This window comes from Carcharhinus amblyrhynchos, chromosome 1 (genome assembly GCF_965287045.1).
Source record: "Carcharhinus amblyrhynchos chromosome 1, sCarAmb.v2.hapA, whole genome shotgun sequence".
Lineage (NCBI taxonomy): Eukaryota > Metazoa > Chordata > Chondrichthyes > Carcharhiniformes > Carcharhinidae > Carcharhinus > Carcharhinus amblyrhynchos.
Genome location: NC_137324.1, coordinates 71,255,546 through 71,278,449, shown reverse-complemented (window position 1 = coordinate 71,278,449; position 22,904 = coordinate 71,255,546). Strand labels below are relative to the sequence as shown.

The 22,904-nt window shown below is 38.8% G+C and overlaps 1 protein-coding gene across 7 annotated transcripts in view; it reads left to right on the top strand.

Annotated features, from left to right (window-relative positions):
• fat1a (FAT atypical cadherin 1a) overlaps window positions 1-22,904 on the top strand; it is a 215,094-nt gene that overhangs the window by 129,198 nt on the left and 62,992 nt on the right. For 5 of the 7 annotated variants that reach the window (XM_080186730.1, XM_080186757.1, XM_080186749.1 and 2 more), the window contains exons 6-10: window positions 655-865; window positions 8,937-9,076; window positions 12,835-13,110; window positions 14,860-15,070; window positions 18,041-22,111. In XM_080186730.1, the coding sequence (XP_080042856.1) occupies window positions 655-865; window positions 8,937-9,076; window positions 12,835-13,110; window positions 14,860-15,070; window positions 18,041-22,111 (4,909 nt within the window). Of the gene's footprint in view, window positions 1-654; window positions 866-2,355; window positions 2,668-8,936; window positions 9,077-12,834; window positions 13,111-14,859; window positions 15,071-18,040; window positions 22,112-22,904 lie in introns of those variants that run through there. The other 2 variants (XM_080186775.1, XM_080186766.1) reach the window with 2 other exon arrangements.

Here is a 22,904-nt window from a genome sequence, read left to right as displayed (position 1 = left end):
TTCAGTACGACTAAGATAAAGAATCCGAGGCATTTTCTTATTACCTTAGGGTCCTAAAAGGAAAAACATGTCTGTTTTCCGAAAGATTCTTCATCTGTAAATGGTTCTTATTCCTCAGGTTCTAGCTCTTCTGTCATCACCAACGAGAATTTGCTGGTTCTGCCCTTGGCCTTGTCCTGAAATGCTGAGCGTGAGATCCATTGCTAGAATGACTTGCAAAAGGGCAGGGACAACCACCCTGAGGTCTCAAATGACGCTGCTACCATGATGCAATTTCAAACTTGGTGTCATGCAGACTAATTTCTAGATCATATTCTTTGCTTATAAAGTAGGGTACCTCAAAATAGTTCACAGAAATACCATTGCATTGAATCTAATGTGCCATTTTTAGTTTCCTGGAGATTAAGTAGGCCATGTGGAGCGAAGCATTTGCAAATGGTCACCCTTTTGAGACTGGTTTATAGGCCTACAGCCCAACTTTCTACTTAAGTGTCAATGTTCATTTCCTAAGTGCAAAGTAAAGTGATAAGTGGATGCCTGGAAACTTCAAGAAGTGTGCTGTTTATTTATACATTATGAATTTACAATGATAGTATCTCCTTTAGAAATATGCATTCCGGGTTTTCAGTTAAAAGATTCAAAATCTTTTCACAGATAAAAGCTGTGGATAATGGACGACCTCAGAAATCATCTGCAACTCGGCTGCACATTGAATGGATTGTGAAACCCAAACCATCCCCTGTGCCCTGGAATTTTGAAGAATCTTCTTTTTCCTTTAGCGTCATGGAAAGTGATCCAGTTACTCACATGGTTGGAGTTATTGCTGTTGAACCTGCTGGCACTACTCTCTGGTTTGATATCATCGGTAAGGAAAGTGATAGCGTGCTTGCTAGTTAGGCGCAGATTTCCAAAGCAAACATGTTACTGAATTGGCTACTTTGAAATATCCAATTGCGTTCAATTGGATTCCCTTTGGTTTCTCTTGCTTTTTGTCATTTTTCTCCCATTTCCTCTTCATTTGAATGTGTTGACTCCCTCTGGGTCCTCTGCAGTAGGACAAAGTTCAAAAGGGGTCATCTTGTCAATTCACTGGATAGTGAATTGTCTTCAGAAATCATGCACAATTTTGAACCTTCAGTGGATTCTGGGAAGCAAACCAATCTCCCGTGTCACAAAATTCTGTAGAATTGATGTTTTCCTTTAATACCACATATGTAAGTCTTGATTGATAATACTGGCTGACAATGTGATTATAGGAGCGCATAACTGGTTCAGTCTTATAATCACGTGGCATTTCCTACAGACTCATTGGCTGTCAATCATGAGTGGAAACCTGACTTTTTTACTACTCTAATCTTAGAGGCACAGATGATTATTATAATTTCTGAGCAAGATCAGCCAAATCAACCCATGATACCTTGGATTTTCCTGTTCCTTTTGTTCAGTTGTAGTATTAATAAACCAATTGATCCAGTACACTGCTTCATCTTTTAAGCTTAATGTGCATCTTTTTTCACTTTTTTTCTGGAATTACTTTGATTAGTAATGGATTATTTAATGCTCTAGAAATGCTTAAATAAACATTTGGAAACTTGTATAACGTACCGCACAAACAGTACTGCTTCCTTTGACGTGTCCGCAAATCAGACCCCAAATTGGAGGTTTACAAAATTTCATTTACGGAATGGGAATACAGTTTGCTGAATTTGCATATAAATTCACTGTGCTGTTTGTAGACTGAGTTCATAATGATAAATCTAAACAAATTACATTTTATTTGCAAATCAGGTTCAGAATTTAATTTGTGCTCTTGTGATCTTTCTTGCTCTATTATGTAACACACTTGAATGCTTGCATGGAGGTTAAAAAGATTCCAAAATACATGGACAAAAACAGATAATTGAGACTGCATTTATCGAATATTTTTCAGATTTAAATTGTCTGAACATGTTTAAATGTTTCAGAATTGTTGATTATAACCGACCTAGTGTTAGAACAAAGCATGTTAATTTGTGTGAATTGCAATTTGAGTAAAACCAGGGAAATAACTGGTAACTCTGCAATCTGAGACCCCTGACAGGAACAGTGCTTTCATGGAAAATCACAGGTGCGAACCCTGTGATTTTTCATCCATTCATCTTGATGGACAAAAAGAAATCACAGAATGTACTGACTGTGAATGCTGTTTCCTATCAGGAGTACTGGATTGTGGACTCACCCTTATAATGGATTTCCATGGTCTACCCTCTGTTGTGTATCTCACCTTTAACTAGATTCTCATTAACTAACCTAATTTCTTTTCTTTTCTATCCTTGCTGCCTTTTCTGTCTTCGACTGTGTTTCTGGCTCTGCAAGGTGACAAACAAGCTAGAGAAATGTTTTATATCTTTCAGATGGCTTGTGATCCGAACTGTACAGCAGAAGGTATCTGCTGCCATCTCATAATTATACTTTGGTACTACATTATGAGATCTACTAATTAAATTTAGCAATGGAAATTATATTCTTTTTGTTCTGTTCATAAACTAAGAAAAAATGTTGCCCAAATAACATATAGTAAGTATCATTGAATTAGCAAGTAAACATATTTTATATTGTCAGTGGGTGCATATGCTGCTGCTTTTATGTCTAATCCAGTTGTTCTCTTCTGTTAATTCTATGTATATATCTGTCTATTAATATATTAAAAATCTTAGATCTATATATACTATCTGTAGCTTCCTCAATTACAATTTCAAAGTCCATTATCTATGATGGAAACTGTCTGTACAAGCTTGCTGGAATTTCTTCTTTTTCCTTAATAGTCTGCTGCAGCAACACCACTGGGCCAAAAGGCATAATTATGGTGCAAGTTTACATAGACTGTTCCTATTATACATGTGGAATTTATAATTAAAGCATAAAAACAGAGTACATAACTTTAAATTGAGGACTGAATTATATCTGCATATCATGGTCCAGATTGTTAGTCAAGTGCTAAACCTTCCAACGTTACATAGAACATAGAACATTACAGCGCAGAACAGGCCCTTCGGCCCACGATGTTGCGCCGACCAGTTACAAAACAATGACCCACTAACCTAAACCAATCCCTTTTCGTCCATAAACCTATCCACGGATCTCTTAAACGCCCCCAAACTAGGCGCATTTACAACTGCAGCAGGCAGGGCATTCCAATCCCTCACCACCCTTTGGGTAAAGAACCTACCCCTGACATCCGTCCTATAACTACCACCCCTTAATTTAAAGCCATGCCCCCTCGTGCTAGATTTCTCCATCAGAGGAAAAAGGCTATTACTATCCACCCTATCTAAACCTCTAATCATCTTATATGTTTCAATAAGATCCCCTCTTAGCCGCCTTCTTTCCAGTGAAAACAACCCCAAATCCCTCAGCCTCTCCTCATAGGACCTCCCCTCCATACCAGGCAACATCCTGGTAAACCTCCTGTGCACCCTCTCCAAAGCCTCCACATCCTTCCTGTAATGTGGGGACCAGAACTGCACACAGTACTCCAAGTGCGGCCGCACCAGAGTTGTGTACAGTTGCAACAGGACGCTGCGACTCCTAAATTCAATCCCCCTACCAATAAACGCCAAGACACCGTATGCCTTCTTAACAACCTTATCTACTTGACTCCCAACTTTCAGGGATCTATGTACACATACACCTAGATCCCTCTGCTCATCCACACTATTCAAAGTCCTCCCATTAGCCCTATACTCGACACATCTGTTATTCCTACCAAAGTGAATTACCTCACACTTCTCCGCATTAAACTCCATCCGCCACCTCTCGGCCCAGCTCTGCAACCTGTCTAAGTCTTCCTGCAAACTATGACACCCCTCATCACTATCTACCACACCTCCGACTTTGGTGTCATCAGCAAATTTACTAATCCACCCAACTATACCCTCGTCCAGATCATTAATAAAAATTACAAACAGCAGTGGCCCCAAAACAGATCCCTGAGGCACACCACTCGTAACCGAACTCCATGATGAATATTTACCATCAACCACCACCCCCTGTCTCCTATCTGCTAGCCAATTCCTGATCCAATTCCCTAGATCACCCCCAATCCCATACATCTGCATTTTCTGCAGAAGCCTACCATGGTGAACCTTATCAAACGCCTTACTAAAATCCATATACACCACGTCCACTGCCTTACCCCCATCCACCTCTTTGGTCACTTTCTCAAAAAACTCAATAAGGTTAGTAAGGCACGACCTACCCGCCACAAAACCATGCTGACTATCTCCAATCAATTCATTACTCTCCAAATAACTATAAATCCTATCCCTAATAATTTTTTCTAAAACCTTGCCCACAACAGAAGTGAGACTCACCGGTCTATAATTCCTGGGGAAGTCTCTGTTCCCCTTCTTAAACAATGGGACAACATTCGCTAACCTCCAATCTTCCGGTACTATACCAGAGGCCAACGACGACCTGAAGATCAGAGCCAGAGGCTCAGCAATCACTTCTCTTGCCTCCCAGAGAATCCTGGGGTAAATCCCATCCGGACCAGGGGACTTATCTATTTTCAGACCCTCCAGAATATCTAGCACATCCTCCTTATCAACTGCAAATATCAACTCTGCCATTCCACAATGGGGACAAAAGTGTCTGAAAATATAAAGCAAAAAATAATAATATTAAAAATAGAACAGTGTCAAAATTGGCTGAGTCGTACCTTCTCAAAAGTAATTAGTGTTTCATTCGGTTTCATAACCAGGCACTGTTTTCTGAAAATTGAAAGAATTACCGAATTATGTGGGATTGAACAGCTACTTTAACTTCTTTGATTCTGATTGGCAGGTGATTTTTAATGAAGGAAGCAATCAATTTGCCTACCCTTGCGATTTTAGCCCCTAATTAGATGTTTAGATTGGCACCCTGCCATGATCTTTATACCTGAACTTATTGCTATATTCATACATCAAATTTATAGAGATTTACTGATTACTTCAATGCTTGTTTTCTGAGGTGCTTCATGAAGTAGCAGATCATTTTAAATTGAATCATTTCCCACTAATAAACCCACCAAGAAACTAATCGCATCTTACTTAGGAATTGCAGTAGTATATTTTAAAGTACTGCAGAGTCTATTTTAAATTGTGGCTTCACCTTCACAAATGATCTACGTTGCACTAAGGTCAGTGTAATTCTATATCATGCTGCTGCCTAAACGAAATCAGCCAATGATTGAAATAAGCCTGCCCTTTCTTGTTAAAACAGAAGCTGTTAGAAAATATTTCAAGTGGAAGCAAGCACTGCAATAATTGTTTGATATTAGTTTGTTGTGAAATTGAAATTTCTATCTGAGTTGTCTTAGAATGCAGCTGTTGGGGATTTTAGATTTTTAAAGAAAAACAAAGCATTTATTGACTGTACTCGAATAAATCTCATAAAATGCACAAACTCAATTTAAAATTCAATTCCTATTGATCCAGACCTTAAGTTTAGATGGCAGAATGGTTAGCACTGTTGTCTCACAGCGCCCGGGACCTGAGTTCAATTCCAACCTCAGCTCACTGTCTGTGTGGAGTTTTCACATTCTCCCCATGTCTGTATGGGTTTCCCCCCAGTGCTTTGGTTTCCTCCCACAGTCCACAGATCTGCAGATCAGGTTGATTGGCCATTCTAAATGGACCCTAGTGTTAGAGGATTGCAGGTGGGGTTGCAGGAATAGGCCTGAGTGGGATTGAGGTCAGTGCAGACTCAGCGGGCTGAATGGCCTCCTCCTGCACTGTAGAGATTCTCTGACAGGTTCTCAAGCTGAGGTGTTCAAAGCAATAAAGGAATTCAGTAGGGTAGATATTGAAAAAATGCTACTTTGTAGTGAAGGAATAAAGCAGAAGAATAAGTAATCTTAAAGTTAAAACTAAATGATTCATTAGTCATATCAGGAAGTATTTATCCACAAACAGGAACTTTCTGCCCCTAAAATCTGTGGATGTTGGGACAATTGAAATTTGAGATTGAAGTAGAGGATTGGATTAACCGTGACCTGTTTGAATGGCAGAATGGGCTAAATGAAACTTGTTTGATTCCCTAGGAATGCTGGAATGTACAAAAATGCATAACTCAGTTAAAAGTTACTTCATCTCACAACGAACAGGAATTGAAATTTGTTATTCTAAAAAACCTTGAGGAATTCTATTCTCATGAATTGCACTGGCATGAAGCATTTGTTTCTCTAAAGTTTTAACAAGTCACCTGTGAGCATGAAACGGTTGAGAAGGAACATAATTATTGTATGAATATTTTCTGACTTTAGTGTTTTGTCAGTTGTGCAGAATATTAATTAAATGGTTGGTTGGCCAGTAAAAATCTGCAAAGAAACCTAAAGAAAATGATCAAAAATATCTATCATTTGCATTTTGGTGTTAATGGTAAAAGGCGAATGATCCTATTTGAAGGTTCTTTCCAATCCACGTGAAGGAGAAGGGAAAATTATACCTATGTGTGTTGAAAATCTTTCAGAGCGTACACTTCTTGTTCGCGAACTGTAATTCATGAGTCATGCATTTAATCTGAACATTTAACACCAAAACTACCTATGTCAATATTTATAACAGAAATCCATATTTAAACACTTATAATGTAAATGCCTGTTTTAATGTGCCAACTTCTTGTTGTCACAGCTTGATGATAAAGCAACTGAACCATGAAAAACAGATTTTTTTTTGCTCAGCAATTAAAATTGTTAATTTCTAAAATAAATTGTTGACTAAATTAGAAAAATTTTAGGATAACATTCTATTTATCCAATGAATTGTTTTTTTCTATCTTTTCATACCATTATTAAAAGTTTTATTGGAAGGTTATCATCTGTCCCAAAATCCCAGGCTTGGACTTGATGTTTTACTCAGAACTGAATAATTTTGGGAAGTAGTGGCAATTTCAGCAGTCTGAATCATGTTTATTAAACAAAATTCCCTAGGGTACATCAGTAACTTGTAAGATAGATAAATGTTTGCATGCCTCTATCTTTGTTAACAAACACAGTTTGATAAAGTTTGATTGTTTTTCAAAATTATTTGAAGAAGACTAGAGGACAAATTTCCAAATTCAGGTAAAATGTATATGAAGCTGATTTTATTTTCTAAATGATGACCTATTTTCATCTGTCTGAATGAACAAAAAAGCAGGATCAACTGCAATGGTCCTTTTCAATTGATTATAAATTATTTGTAAGATTCAGAAAGAGCAAAGTATGCACTGTCTTCCTTCACCCTTTGTCTTTTTGAATCACTTGTGTTTTCTTAATCATTAATGGGTTGTGGGTGTCCATAGCATTTCTGCCCATTCATAACTACCCTTGAGACAGTATCCTGAGCTACCTTCTTGAACTGTTGCAGTCTGTGTAGTGTAGAGTAGTTTAAGGATTTGAACCTGGCAGTGGTGATATTATTCCATGTCAGGGTGTTCTGTGACCTGAAGTGGATCTTGCATATGGCAGTGTTTCCATATGCCAGGCTGCCCTTGTTCTGCTGGGTGGTAGAGATCCTGGATTTTAAGGGATATAGATATGTTAAGTAAATAGGCAAGAAATTGGAATATAATATGAGGATGTCCCCTTTAGTAGAAGGAGTAGAAAAGCAGACCGTTGTTTAAATGGAAAGGAACTGAAGAGTGCTGCAGTACAGAGGGACCTGGGTGTCCTTGGTCATGAATCACAAAAGTTAGCATGTAGGTATAGAAAATAATTAAGAAGATATGCACAGTGTTGAAATTGGGACAAAAGCAAGTAAGACAAAATATAGAAGTGAGGAAGTTTTGTTCAACTGTACAGGGCACTTCTGAGGCTTCACCTAGAGTACTCGAGGAGGGACATACTTGCATTGGAGGCAGTTTGGAGAAGATTCACTAGGCTGGTTCCTGAGATGAAGGGATCTTCTCAGGAATATTTGAGCAGGCTGGGCTGAAAGTCATAGAGTTCAGAAAAAAAAAGAGATGACAGGGTCAATGTTGACAGGATGTTTCTGCTCATGGGTGAATCTAGAACTAGGGAGGAGAGTTGCATAATAAGGAGTCTCCCATTTAAGGTGGAGATGAGGAGGAATCTCTTCTTTGGAGGGTCACTAGTTTTCAGAATTCTCTCTCCCAGCAAGCAGTGGTGGCTGGGCCACTGAATATATTCAAGGCTGAGTTAGATAGGTGTTTGATCTATAAGAAAAGTGTTTTGGCAGACACGGTGAGAAGTGGGGATAAGACCACATCAGATCTGCTATGCTTTTATTAATTGGAGGGCCAAGCTTGAGGGGCAGAATGGTCTACCCCAGCTGCCATTTCTTACGTTCTTATGAAAGCAAACAGAACCTTCATTACCTTCATTGTTATGATTAGTTGATAGTTGTGAAATTAAAATATTTAAATTAGTAACATGTATAAGACTGAGAGAAAGAAGAGACATGTGAACAGAGAAAGACAGAGATAAACGGATATACTTCCAGGGAGCAATTACAAAGCATCAAATTTAATGTTTGCACATCCCTCCCAAGCATTGCCAGATCTCTTCATTTCACTTTCCACCCCCAATGCCCAGGCCTATACCTTTCCTTCCTGTCGCCGCTGAAAATATCAATGAACCAAACCCCTCCACTACCCATTCCTGCTCCCTAGTCCTATGAAAATCTGTGTTCCTCTTACAATGTGGTGTGAAGCTAAATTATTGTATCTTTCATCATTTTGTGTTTTCTTACTGGTTGTGAAAAATAAAATGTGGTTCTAGTTAAAACAAAGGCCAGCCTTCCCTCTAAAGACCTTCATTATACAAAAAGAAGTCACATTGTGCAAGGTTCATCCCTTGTATCATTTTGCATGTTCGGTGAAGCGACCATTTTTTTTCATTTGCATGCAATCTGATAGCGGAGCAGAATCTGTGTGTTTTTGTTATATCCACCTTTTCATATTCTTAAACGCAGGTGGCAACTATGACAGCCGATTTGATGTGGACAAAGGTAGTGGGACCATCATTGTTGCGAGACCACTTGATGCAGAACAGAAATCAAATTACAACTTGACAGTGGAGGCAACAGATGGAACAATGTCCATCCGCACTCAGGTAATTGAATTCCTGGTGAAGGATTTAGATTCGGGGGAAAAAAATGCTTTAGTTCTTTTTAGGCCATCAATGTTGCAAAACAGGAATTTCATTTTGAAGTTATTAGTTTGTGGCCTTCTAATATCTTCAATGCTGAACTGCTTTCTGGTGAAAGATTAATCTTGCACTTCTCTGTCTGTTTCAGATGTTCATTCAGAGGGTTTTTATTTTATAAATTATCGATAGCATGTCATTTTTTTATCAGCCTGCTGCAGTTTGTAGATTTTAATGTGGGCGTAGCTTGATGATTCCTAACTTAGTTTCTTCAATAAGAACTAGAAGAAATTATTTTCTGTAGTAGGAAAGGAAATTGAACACAGATCTGGTCTTGTGTTGAATTGGGCAAGGTATTTTTGTGGGTGAGGCATTGTCTAAAAGTTACACAATGGAAATGCAACATTTTTTAAAAAAATAGATCTATGAACTTCTGAATAATTACTTGTCTGCCATATGAACTTGGAAAAATTCAAGTACTCAGTTACATAAGAACAAAGAGCAGGAGTAGGCCATTTGGCCCCTCAAGTCTGCTCCGTCATTTAGGGTGTGGAGAGTCTGCAGAAGGATCTAGATAGGCTGGGCGAATGGGCCAGGAAATGGCAAATGGAATTTAATGTTGGCAAGTGTGAGGTGGTCCACTTTGGTAGGAAGAATGGTAGGAAGGACTATTACTTACGTGGCGAAAAACTGCAGCAGGCGACGGTGCAGAGGGACCTCGGGGTCCTTGTGCATGAGTCGCAAAAACCCAGCTTGCAGGTGCAGCAGGTGGTCAGGAAGGCGAATGGGATGCTGGCCTTCATAGCGAGGGGGATTGAATATAAAAGTAGGGAGGTCTTGCTGCAGCTGTATAGGGCATTGGTGAGGCCGCAGCTGGAATACTGTGTGCAGTTTTGGGCGCCGCACCTGCGCAAGGATATTTTGGCCCTGGAGGGAGTGCAGAGGAGGTTTACTAGGCTGATACCAGAGTTGAGGGGATTGAGCTATGAGGAGAGGCTGAATAAACTAGGCTTGTACTCGTTAGAGTTTAGAAGAATGAGGGGAGATCTCATTGAGACGTATAAGATGATGAATGGGATGGATAGGATAGAGGTGGAGAGACTCTTCCCGCTCAGAAAGGACAGTAGGACTAGGGGGCACAGCCTCAAGATAAAGGGGAGGCGGTTTAGAACGGAGTTGAGGAGGAACTTCTTCACTCAAAGGGTGGTGAATCTCTGGAATTCTCTGCCCGTTGAAGTGGTGGAGGCTGCCTCGCTAAATATTTTTAAGAAGCGGGTTGATGGGTTCTTGATAAGAGAGGGGATTAAGGGTTATGGGGAGAGGGCGGGAAAGTGGAACTGAGCCACAACAGATCAGCCATGATCTTATTGAATGGCGGGGCAGGCTCGAAGGGCTAGATGGCCTACTCCTGCTCCTATTTCTTATGTTCTTATGTTCTTATGTAAGGTCATGGCTGATCTTTGTGTGGACTCCACTCCACTTACCCACTCGCTCACCATAACCATTAATTTCTTTATTGTTCACAATTCTATCTATCTTTGCCTTAAAGACATTCAATGAGGTAGGCTCAACTGCTTCACTGGGCAGGGAATTCCACAGACTCACGACACTTTGTGTGAAGAATTTCCTCCTCAACTCAGTCCTAAATCTGCTTCCCCTTATTTTGAGGCTATGCCCCCTAGTTCTAGTTTCACCCCGCAGTGGGAACAACATCCCTGCTTCTACCTTGTCTATTCCCTTCGTAATTTTATATGTTTCCATAAGATCCCCCCTCATTCTTCTAATTCCAATGAGTATAGCCCCAGTCTCTCCTCATAAGCCAATCCTCTCAACTCCGGAATCAACCTTGTGAATCTCCTCTGCACCCCCTCCAGTGCCAGTATATCCTTTCTCAAGTAAGGAGACCAAAACTGTACACAACACTCCAGGTGCAGCCTAACCAGCAGCTTATACAGCTGCAACATAACCTCCCTGTTTTTAAACTCCATTCTTCTAGCAATGAAGGACAAAATTACATTTGCCTTCTTAATTACCTGCTGCACCTGCAAACCAACAAATACTGACCTCGCCAATGATTCTCATATTCCATGAAAGAGCTTTTAAAAAAATTACAGCCATTTTAAAATTTATGTATTGAGTTAAAAGTTTTATAGAGGTTGGTTCCCCAATATCCTGCCATAATGACAGCAGGCGATAGGATAAAATGTCAAGAAGTGGTATAAATGGCTTTATGTGCCATTTTTCTAGGATTCTCTTTAACCTTTACTTGAAATGAAGGCAGGGAATTGAGAAAGCTGTTCTGTAAATTATTTTCAAGTTTATTAAAAGCTTAGTGTGCACATTATACAGGATGTCCCTTTCAAAGCTAAGATGCTCAATGACCATCCTTACCAGCACTAAAACAGACACAGCATTCTGGTGATGGACTGCAGAAGTTGCAGCTGTGCTCCTGGTCACCAACGTCTTGGCTTTCTGAATATTAGCCATTGCTAAAGGGCAGCACCCAGAAGATCATACAGCCCATAGATTGAGCTGGATTGGGTGGGATGAATGTAGTAATCTGTTAGCAGGTGCATCATTCCTGAATCCGTAATCGGCAGTGGAGTGAATAATATCCCCTTAAGGGGTGACATACTTGTTCCTTTCTGGCAGTTGTAACTAGCATCATGTCCCAGTAGCTGATATGTGTCATGAGAAGATGATATGTCATAGACACTAATATAATCTGCATATTTGAGACAAATTTCTTCCCTCAACACTATTCAATCATACCTATAAGTATGTCAGTATTGGTAGATTGTTATGCAGACCATGCAAATTAGATGCTTGAAACTTGGAATGATATCATATGTCACTCACATTTTAAGTTTCAAAACAAACCAGTTTGATACTACTGTACATTGGTATCATTTTTAATGTGCCTATTCAGCAAGAATGACTTGCCATCAATATGAAGTATAACAACAGCAATGGAGTGGTAGAGAAGTTAGAAAGCTGGAAAATGTAGTTATGTAAAATAAGTATTCTTTGCATATCTAATAAATGAACTAATTGGAGATAAATCGCATATGATGTCATTATGATTTTCAATTTGTGTTCAACTTTCTGCTTGATTAGATGAACAAGAGTTTTTTTCTGTAGAAGCAAATTGCTGTAATCAGCATCACATCTGCCCTCAGCAGTAGGAGTCAATGGAATGATAGTGAAGACAGGCATGCTGCATTATCTGGCGTTCTGGAAATGCTTGGGAGTTATCAGCTCAATATCTGAGTAACAGTATTTTGGATTCTTCATGACCAAGCAAAGCTTGTTAACAGTTTGGGTACTTAAGAATGTATTAAATCTACCTGTACTCAGGCAAAATAGAGAAAATAAAGGAAGCGATTTTAAATAGAAATTGTAGGCTGGTAATTATGAAACATTTAGATTTTAGTTTTGTGAGCTTTCATGGGCAAATATTTTGCTTTAACGCATTCACTTAAACTGATTATATAAGTATGCATTCACCTGATTAGGATGTTGAAAAAAGAAATTCTGTGTCTTGATAGTTCACTTTGTAGTGCATGTAAAATTCTAACACAGTCTTCCTCCATCATAAACTTGAAGTGATTAAAACCATGTCATTGAAAGAGCAAGACCTCAATTGTATTATGATTCCTCTTGCTGTGTTTAAAGAAATGTAATGAAATCACAGTTATCAAATGTCAGATTTTACTTCATTTCAGGTATACATTAAAGTAATTGATACAAATGATCATCGACCTGAGTTTTCAAAGCCAAAGTATGAAGTAAATATCCCAGAAGATACAATTCCTGAATCAATAATTCTCCATGTTAGTGCCACTGATAAGGATGAGAAGAACAAGTTGATTTATGTCCTTCAAAGCAGCACTGATCCGAGCAGTCTGAAAAAATTTAGGCTGGATCCTGGTACTGGCGTTCTTTTTACAGCTGAAAGGCTGGACCATGAGACAAAGCATCAGCATGTGCTGACTGTAATGGTGAGTGTAATACTCATGGAGAAAGTATGTTTTTTGATGCATTTCAGCTTTTACCACAGTCATTTCTTTTAATAATTTTACTAGTATATACTTTCCCTTACTTTTTTTCCATCCTTCACCAATTAACTTGGATTATAGACAGCAGATTGAAGGACTGGTTTGATTTTCTTCAAGGTGAGCGATGGCAGTACAAGGACTGGAATATTTTTCCACATCTGGAACTCATTGCTTTGTTCACATGCTCGAGATTTATGATTTTGTAATCCTTTCATCATGATCGCTTGTAATAGTTCCCCAAATGAGTTGAAACAGCCATGGCTGCATCTTAAAGGTTTAGATGCCATAACAGCATACAGGATAAGAGCTCTTAACATGTCTGTGACCTATCCATACAAGTAAGGTTTCCATTGTAAATGCATTGGTACACCCAATAATGCAAAGGCAAACTGCAGTGCAGGTAACATCTAGCAACTTTTGGGAGACGGAATTGCACACCTGAGTGTTGTCTTTGTCCACTGTATCCTGATTACCTTCCAAAATTATATGCAAGAAAAATAATATTTTCTTCCATAAAGTGTGCTCCTAACCAGTCTCCTTATTAATGTAGGCCCACTGAAGCTTCCTGGGAGCAGTCTATATGTTGGGTTCCCTCTATTATGAACTGTGTCATTGTTAACTATCAACAGTCCCCACCAAAATTCTCTGTAATGCATCTGTGCTGCTCCTTGATTCCATCAGCTATTTTAGTTTGTGGTGCTCTATGGGTGACTCACTGGGATCTCCTTTTTGTGGGGGAGAACAGATGGTGGTACATCATGATTACAGATGCGTAATCCATTTTGTTATTGTATTGTCAGTAAATGTATTGTCTGCTTATGCCAAATCAATAAAAGTAGCCAGACAGTTGTAAAGTATTATAAAAGCCTTTCAGTATTTGGTTTTATGTATCTAACTAGTCTTATCTTTTGTTGTCATCTCCATAGCGGCAGTAGCGTCTCAATTTTTCTGTCCGTTTCAAACACATGTCTGGAGCTTCACCATCTGTTGCAAATTGCACTTGTCTATTACGAGCCTTTCATTTCTTTCCCATCATGAGAAACCTCATAATTTACATAACCTGTTTATTTTTGCTTCAAGTACCTTAGTATATCTTTGCAAACTTTTTTTTACATAGATATTTAGATACCGTTACTTCAGGATCATGAATATTCACCTGTTCCAAGTCATTATTTATGCTTTACTTTTATGTTCTTTAAATGAGGACCTGCCACCCCGACCTCTTTATCAGGTTCTCTAGGTAGTAGGGATGGTACTGACTTTGTGTCACATATTCCCACTTATTTGTATAATTGAGTGTATTTTTTATTGAAAATTTCTGTCCATGGTTCCATCATTTTCCCAGGGGCAATTAAGGATGGGCAGTGAATGCTGGCCTACCCAGCGATGCCCACTCCCGTAACTGAATTTTAAAAATCATAGAGTCTTACTGCTGCTGTCGTTCAGAAAACAGGGTTGAAGTTGGAAAAAATGCAAAATAATGGTGAAAAGGCAGCACATTTCATACCCCATCAGATTCCCTTTACCGTTAATGCGAAAATCAGGATGGGATATAAAACCAGTTGCCCATTTGCTATCACCAGTTTTGCCTCCATTATAATTTTGAAAATGAAGCAAAGAAGGACAGCCATTAAGAGATTGTCGGCTGATTATTTTTGTCATGATAAACTCCATTATTAATTTCTTCCAAAGGTTCGAGATCAGGATGTTCCTGTCAAACGCAATTATGTGAGAGTCATTATTAATGTTGAAGATACCAATGACCACGCACCATGGTTTACTAGTTCTTCTTACATTGGTCGTGTGTATGAATCTGCTGCAATTGATTCAGCAGTATTACAAGTTACTGCACTGGATAAAGACAAGGGCCGAAATGCAGAAATTATTTACGCTATTGAATCAGGTAAATATTCACGTCACCTCTTCTTGGCTTGAGACTTAAGTTAACTGAATATTGAATATAAACAGGAAAAGCTGGAAACTATCCAATAGTGCAGTCAATGTTTGTAAAGAGAAAAGAGAGCATGAAATTTCAGGTGCATATCCTTCATCAGAGCTCTCAATCAAAAGATAATAAATAAACATTTTAGTGTTTAATTAAGAAAATAGCAAAAAGGATAGGGAAAACAACAATACACTAATCACATTGAGATAGTTTTGTAGGCTGAATAACCTGTAAACTATTTGTGAGAAGGCAGGTTCACACAAACAAAAAGATGAGAAAATAAAGAAATTTAAAAATAAAAGAAAATTATGTGAAAGCAATTGAAATTGAAAGACAAAATACTGGTTGAATGCAAATGGGAGAGATTTTCAAATTAGGTGGAAAATAGACCGAGTATCGGCTATGTAACCATCACCACATAGACACCCCCCAACCTTTCAAGGAGTCAGAGTCAGGAAGCTCAAACTATTTCCAGATTCAGTCATATTTAAACTTTACTGCTGAGGTGTGGCTCTAATTGGTAACAATTTCCAGTTTTGTAGGGTAAACTCAGACACTTAACAATTATGAAGGGAAAATTGTGGAGAGTTTTCACATCCAAATTGCGGGTCTGCAGCCCAGGAATGCAAGGTTTCAGTTCAGCAGTGCAAATTTGTTAAACTCTGTCTGAAATATACTGATTTTTATATTCCAGTCAGTATAAATAATTGGATTGTGTTGTGATGAATCTAATTGGCACATTGTTAACCTATGGGGACATTTTTTTCCATTTTCCCAGCATTGTATTTTATACAAGAAACAATGATATTGGGGGTGGAAAATATGGTGAATGTTGGATTAAACATATTGCAAGCACATTCCTCAGATGTCTGGAATGGCTCAGGCATTATTTATGAGACAGTTTGGATTTGTGTGGAGGGCAAAAAAATCTGAAAGTCAAAAACTACCAAGCAGTGTGAAGTATTAAGTGGTTCTTTTTTGTTAAATTCAGTTGTTAAATTCAGTATTTTTCATTTTAAGTGACTGAGTAATTTGACCAAATTCTTGTTATTTCAATGTCTGGAAGATGGAAAGAGTTTAGGTTTATTGTGCATACCACAAGATAACAATCCACATAGATAGTCATCAGTAGTTGTGAGATATAAGCTGCATTATATATTTTAAATAAAGGGCTGGATTTTTGTCTTCCAGGCAGAAATCGAGAGTCAGCGACTCTGCGAATGCTAAGGCATGCAAGTTAGGAAGTTCGTCTCTATCTGCGGAGACATTGGCTCAGTTCTGTTCACAGTTGTGGGGTTCCATAGTCCTCACTCTACCACCCACACCTTGTGTCTCTTTCACCACTCCCTCCCCACCTCCCATACAACTTCCATAACCATTCTTCAACTAAACACAGAACCAATGAGCCCTTCAGTAATACTGGCAAGCCTTTGAAATGCCCATGGAACTGTCAACATAAACAGTCCATGTATAACCTCGTATTCTTTTCCAAATAAACGAACAGGCACAGAAATTTCAAAGATAGATAATGTGATTAAAAATGCATATAGCTATCAATTAAACAAAAGAAGTCCCATTCATAGCTTTGCAAATGATATTACAGATGAACCAGTTTGGTTTGGAGATCAGCCAAGCCTTCATAATTTGATTCTGTTGGAAAACTGTGTTAGCAAATTTTCTAACATTGAATATATTGAAACCTTTTGAGTAGGCTGGACAAATAGTGGACCTGTCAATAAAAATTAAACATTTTGTGAACTGGATCATCATCTCATCAGAAAGGAATTTCTTCCAAAGGGTCTTGTGTACCTGCTTGCTTATTTGGGCAGTTTTGTGAACATTTCAAAGACTTATCAGTGTTATAGAGTTCAATGGTTCTGTATCTATTCAACACTGGAAGAGTGCTTCAGAGGCTTAGCAGATGTCATGACATAAAATCAATATGAAATTCAAACAACAGGGTCCCCTCTATTTAGGATGTAGACAGCTACTTTATCTGCTGGAACATTTCCACGATGCTGGTCCATTTAATGGTCACTTATTTTAAGAACAAACCCTATCATCAATTACTAAAAGATGCTTAAATTCATCATACTCCATCTAAATATGACATGTACCATTGACAGCACGTTTTAAACATACCCGTCAAAGTTCCAACTCTAAATTAGGCATCCCCATGGTTCATCTATCTTTTGAGGAGCAATGAACCATGTCTCCTGCAAAAGCCTGCCGGACTCCATGAAAGTTGCTGACTCTGAAATAGCTACCCTTGCAGTGCAGTAGGCAAGGGTGGGATTGCTCTTTATCTGCATCCTTATCATGAGACCATAAAAATTGAACTAGTAATCCAGGAATCAGATTATGTCTGCTATTTTTAAATATTCTCTGTCTCTGTTCCAAAACAGGTGGAGGGATGAAAAGCCAGAGCAAAGTGTTTGACATATGTGCAACTGATTCCATTTGATAGCATTGAAACAATAGTGTTGAGTTCTAGATAACTTCTTTTAATTTTAATTGTTATCAATATGAGGGTGATCATACATTATGTGGTTACTTTAGGCTATCATTAGACAAAGCAAGGTTCGGGAAATTATATAATGCTACATTTATTTTAAAAGTATGAAATAGGTGCCTAACAGTCTAATGCAGTAATTGCACTGTGCTCACTTCATGATATCATGAAATATCATCATGATACTTCGCCATGATGGTTGGGGCTCCTTTATAGGCATTTTCACAGATGCTCTTGGTGGAGTACATAGTCCTGTGGAGTTGACCATTTTTGCTCCCATTCTCCATCCAGTATCCAACACCACGATGACAAATTACTATTTGACGGTATTAATATTATATGTTATAAATATATGTCTCATCTATCAGTGTTTATTCTTATTTGTTGTTACAATATATGTACGTTTTTCTTTGCAGGGAATACTGGCAACAGTTTTGCCATCAATCCAGTTTTGGGTACTGTTATCATTGCAAAAGGTCTGGATCGTAGTACGCGTCGGCAGTATGAACTTGTTGTCAAAGCAACTGATGGAGGAAACCCTCCAATGAGTGCAGTTACTAGTGTTCGTATCTTCGTGACCATTTCAGACAATGCAGCACCAAAGTTTGCAGTAAAAGAGTACTATGCAGAAATAAGCGAAGGAGCCAGCATTGGTAGTTTTGTCGTCCTGGCAACTGCATCCAGCCAATCGTCAATTGTGTATGAAATAAAAGATGGAAATATTGATGGTGCATTTAACATCAACCCTAACTCGGGCGTCATAATCACTCAAAAGGCACTTGACAATGAAGGATTGGCTTCTTACCGGCTTATAGTTCAAGCTACGAATATGGCTGGCTTATCTACCAATATCACTGTTTTGATCCAGCTGCAAGATGAAAATGACAATATGCCAGTTTTCACTCAGCCAGAATATATAGGAATCATTAGCGAATCTGCCCCTGTCAACAGCGTTATTCTGAATGACAAAAACACTCCACTGGTGATTCAAGCCACAGATGCTGATGAAGGATCCAATGCTCTTCTGGTGTATCAACTTGCTGACCCATCTGCCCAAAAATATTTCGCCATTGACTCCAGCACAGGTGCCATTCGTGCAGTGTTGAAACTAGACTATGAGCAAACCAATATTTTTCATTTTACAGTGCAAGTGCGTGACAGTGGAAACCCACAGTTATTTGCAGAACATGCAGCAAATGTTACCATTCACTTGATTGATGTAAATGATTGTCCTCCAGTATTTGCTCAGGATATGTATGAGGCGTCTCTTCTTGTGCCAACATATAAGGGAGTGAGAGTGACTGTTGTAAATGCCACAGATGCAGACTCTGGTTCAAACGCAGATCTAATTTATTCCATAATTGATGGTAACATTGGTGAGAAGTTCTCCATTGATGCAAAGACAGCACTTATTTCAGTGCGAAACACGACTCACTTGAGGAGCAGATATGAACTTACAGTTCGTGCCAGTGATGGCAGGTTTGCAAGCACAACGTCAGTGCACATAAATATAAAAGAAAGCAAAGAAAGCCCCTTGAAATTCACACAAAGCTCATATTCTGCTGTTGTAAAGGAAAACTCTACGGAAGTTAAAACGATCGCCATTATCACCACAATGGGCAATGAAATGAATGAACCATTATTTTACCATATCCTGAACCCTGATAGAAAGTTTAAAATCAGTCACACTTCAGGTGTTCTTGCAACTACGGGAATTCCATTTGATCGGGAAGTACAGGAAGTGTACGATGTGGTGGTTGAAATTAGTGAAGAAAAGAAATCATCAAGAGTTGCTCATGTTGTTGTGAAGGTTATTGTTGAAGACATTAATGACAATGCTCCAATTTTTGTCAACATGCCTTATTATGCTGTCGTCCAGGTTGATGCTGAAGTTGGCCACGTTATTCGCCAAGTTTCAGCTATCGACAAGGATATTGGTAAAAATGGAGAAGTTTACTATTACCTCAAAGAACATCATGAACATTTTCAGGTAGGACCATCGGGGGAAATATCTCTAAAGAAGATCTTTGAACCCAACCTATCAAATGCAGAGTTCATTATTACTGTTGTAGCAAAAGATGGAGGAGAGGTGTCACTTTCAGCAGAAGTTGAAGTGCCTATCACTGTTATAAACAAAGCTATGCCTGTATTTGAAAAGCCATTCTACAGTATTGAGATACCTGAGGATATTCAACTGCACACTCCTGTTGTGTATGTACAGGCTAACAGTCCAGAAGGTCCTCGTGTCATTTACAGTATTACAGATGGAGATCCTTTCAGTCAGTTTACAATCAACTTCAACACAGGAGTTGTAAGTGTAATTAGCTCACTTGACTTTGAGATGCACCCAGCTTATAAGTTAACTGTAAGAGCAACAGACTCACTGACTGGATCTCATGCCGAAGTATTTGTTGATATTGTGGTAGAAGATGTGAATGATAATCCTCCAATATTTACAGAGAGGAAATACACTGCGACTCTATCTGAGGCCTCTGTAGTAGGTACATCAGTAGTTCAGGTCATTGCTACGGACTCGGATTCCGGAATGAATAAAGTTCTTTATTACCAGTTGGTAGAAGATGAGACCAAAAGCTCAGAATATTTTCACATTGACAGCAGCAGTGGCCTCATTTTGACAGCGCGGATGCTTGATTATGAACAGAATCAGCAGTTTAATCTCCTTGTTAGAGCCTTGGACAGTGGAAAGCCTCAACTTACTAGTGACATTATTCTAACTGTCCACCTCACTGATTTGAATGACAACCCGCCACTGTTCAATGAACTGCTGTATCAGGCCTCTGTAAGTGAACCTGTAACACGTGGGCATTTTGTAACGCATGTGCAGGCCTCTGATGCAGACACCTCTGATGTGGAGAAACTTCGATATTCAATTGTATCTGGCAATGAGCATATGAACTTTGCAATTGATAGTAAGTCGGGCATTATTACAGTTGCAAACTTGCACAAGCAGAATCTGGAGGACGTTTACAATCTTAATGTCTCTGTATCAGATGGTGTTTTTAGAAGTTCAGCAAAAGTTCGGGTAAGCATTATTACTGCAAATTTCCATAACCCTGTTTTTGACCAAACTAATTACGAAGTGGAATTGGCTGAAAATTCTGATGTTGGTACACTGGTGATTGAAGTAAAGGCAACCGATGAAGATTCTGGTACATATGGACACATAAGTTATTTCATTGTTAATGACTTTGCAAGAGATAGATTTTCTGTTGAACAGAAAGGAAAAATTTTCACATTAGAGAAATTAGATCGTGAGAACCCAGTGGAGAAGGTGATCATTATCAGTATTATGGCAAAAGATGGTGGTGGTAAAGTGGCTTTTTGCAATATTAATGTTATACTCACTGATGAAAATGATAATGTGCCTCAGTTCCGAGCTACTGAGTACATGGTAAACATTGGTTCTTATGCACCAAAAGGATCCTCAGTCATTAAGATTATAGCGTCAGATGCTGATGAAGGGAGTAATGCGGATATTGTCTACAGCATTGAGGCAGGTTCTGACAATGTTGAAGAAAACCTTCAAATTGATTCGTTTTCTGGGCTCATCAGCACCAAGGAAAGTCTGATAGGATTAGAAAACAACTTTTATACTTTCTTTGTAAGAGCTAAAGATGGTGGAGTGCCACAGCAGGAATCTGTTGTCCCTGTCTACGTTAGAATTCTCCCACCCGACGTTCCACTTCCAGTCTTCCCTGAACCCTTCTACACATTTACAATTTCTGAAGATATCAATATTGGAACTGAGATTGATTTAATTAGAGCAAAAAATGATCAACCACTGGTATATAACCTTGTGAAGGGCAATACCCAGGAAAGCAATATGGATCAAATATTTGCCATAGAGCGGAACACTGGAAGATTAAAAACTGAAAAGAAACTTGATCATGAAACAACAAAATGGTACCAGATTACAGTCATGGCACAATATCATCATGAGGAATATGAAATAGTTTCTTCTGTGGATGTACGTATTCAAGTGAAAGATGAAAATGACAACCCTCCCATTTTTGATTCTAACCCATATGAAGCCTTTGTTGTGGAAAATCTACCTGAAGGTACCACAGTAATTCAAGTAAAGGCGACTGACTTAGATTCTGGAATCAATGGTCAGGTAACTTACAGTTTAGCTCAATCTCAGGAGTTTGATCAAATATTGGAGCTCTTTACCATTAACAGTGAAACAGGTTGGATAACTACTCTAAAAGAGTTAGACCATGAGCAACAGAAAAAGTACAGCATCATGGTGATAGCATCAGATCACGGAGAAAAGGTACAATTGTCCACATCTACAGTGGTGGATGTCACTGTTAGTGATGTGAATGACAATCCTCCACGCTTTACTGCTGAAGTCTACAAAGGGACAGTGAGTGAAGATGACCCACCCGGTGGAGTGATAGCCATCTTGAGTACCACGGATGCTGACACTGAAGCAGTCAATAGACAAGTTACCTGCTACATTACAGGTAAGGACTTGGTTAAAGTACAGGTGCTTTGTGCACATATTGAGGATTGAACATATTTATGTTAACATTTTAGTCGCGTAAGAGCTGAACATAGATTTTTTAGGTTAATGGAGTTGATAACTAAGAAATCAGAAGTATCTGTTTCCCATTCCTTGCTGTTAGATTTAAATCATTGCATTTTGTATATCTGTAGCATTGTGCAGTAACTTAACTCTGTTCAATTTTTGCCAAGCCCAAGACACTTAGTCCCGGAGTTTCTAATCTGATTAGAAATTCAATCTTTTTGCACCTGTTTCATGTTCATAAAATTGTTGCAGAGAACCAATTTTGGAGACCGAACATTCTACGCCCAAAGAATGCCTGACAAACATTTGACATTGTGAGGCAAGCAGCCTAACATTAGACATCTTCTAAATGGGTGGCCTGCCCATGACATTTTGCCCAAGTAGTACTAATAGGGCCCAATTTCCAGCTACCTTCGGGCCTTCTAGTTGGGGCACATATTTTGTGCTTGACACCAGTTTTACCGCTGTAAGTGAGCCGAAAGGAATTTCTGTTTCCCTGTGTAACATGAAGTGTTACTGATTTGCTGTGCATCTCCACAACAGTTTTATTTATTATTTTATGGAATGTGGGTGCCATTGGCTAGGCCAGCATTTATTGAAATGCTACAGTCTACGTGGTGTAGGTACACTCAAATACTTTTAGGAAGGGAGTTCCAGGATTTTGAGCCAAGCAACAGTGAAGGAACAACATCCATTCCAAGTCTGGAACTTGGAGGGGAATTTGCAGG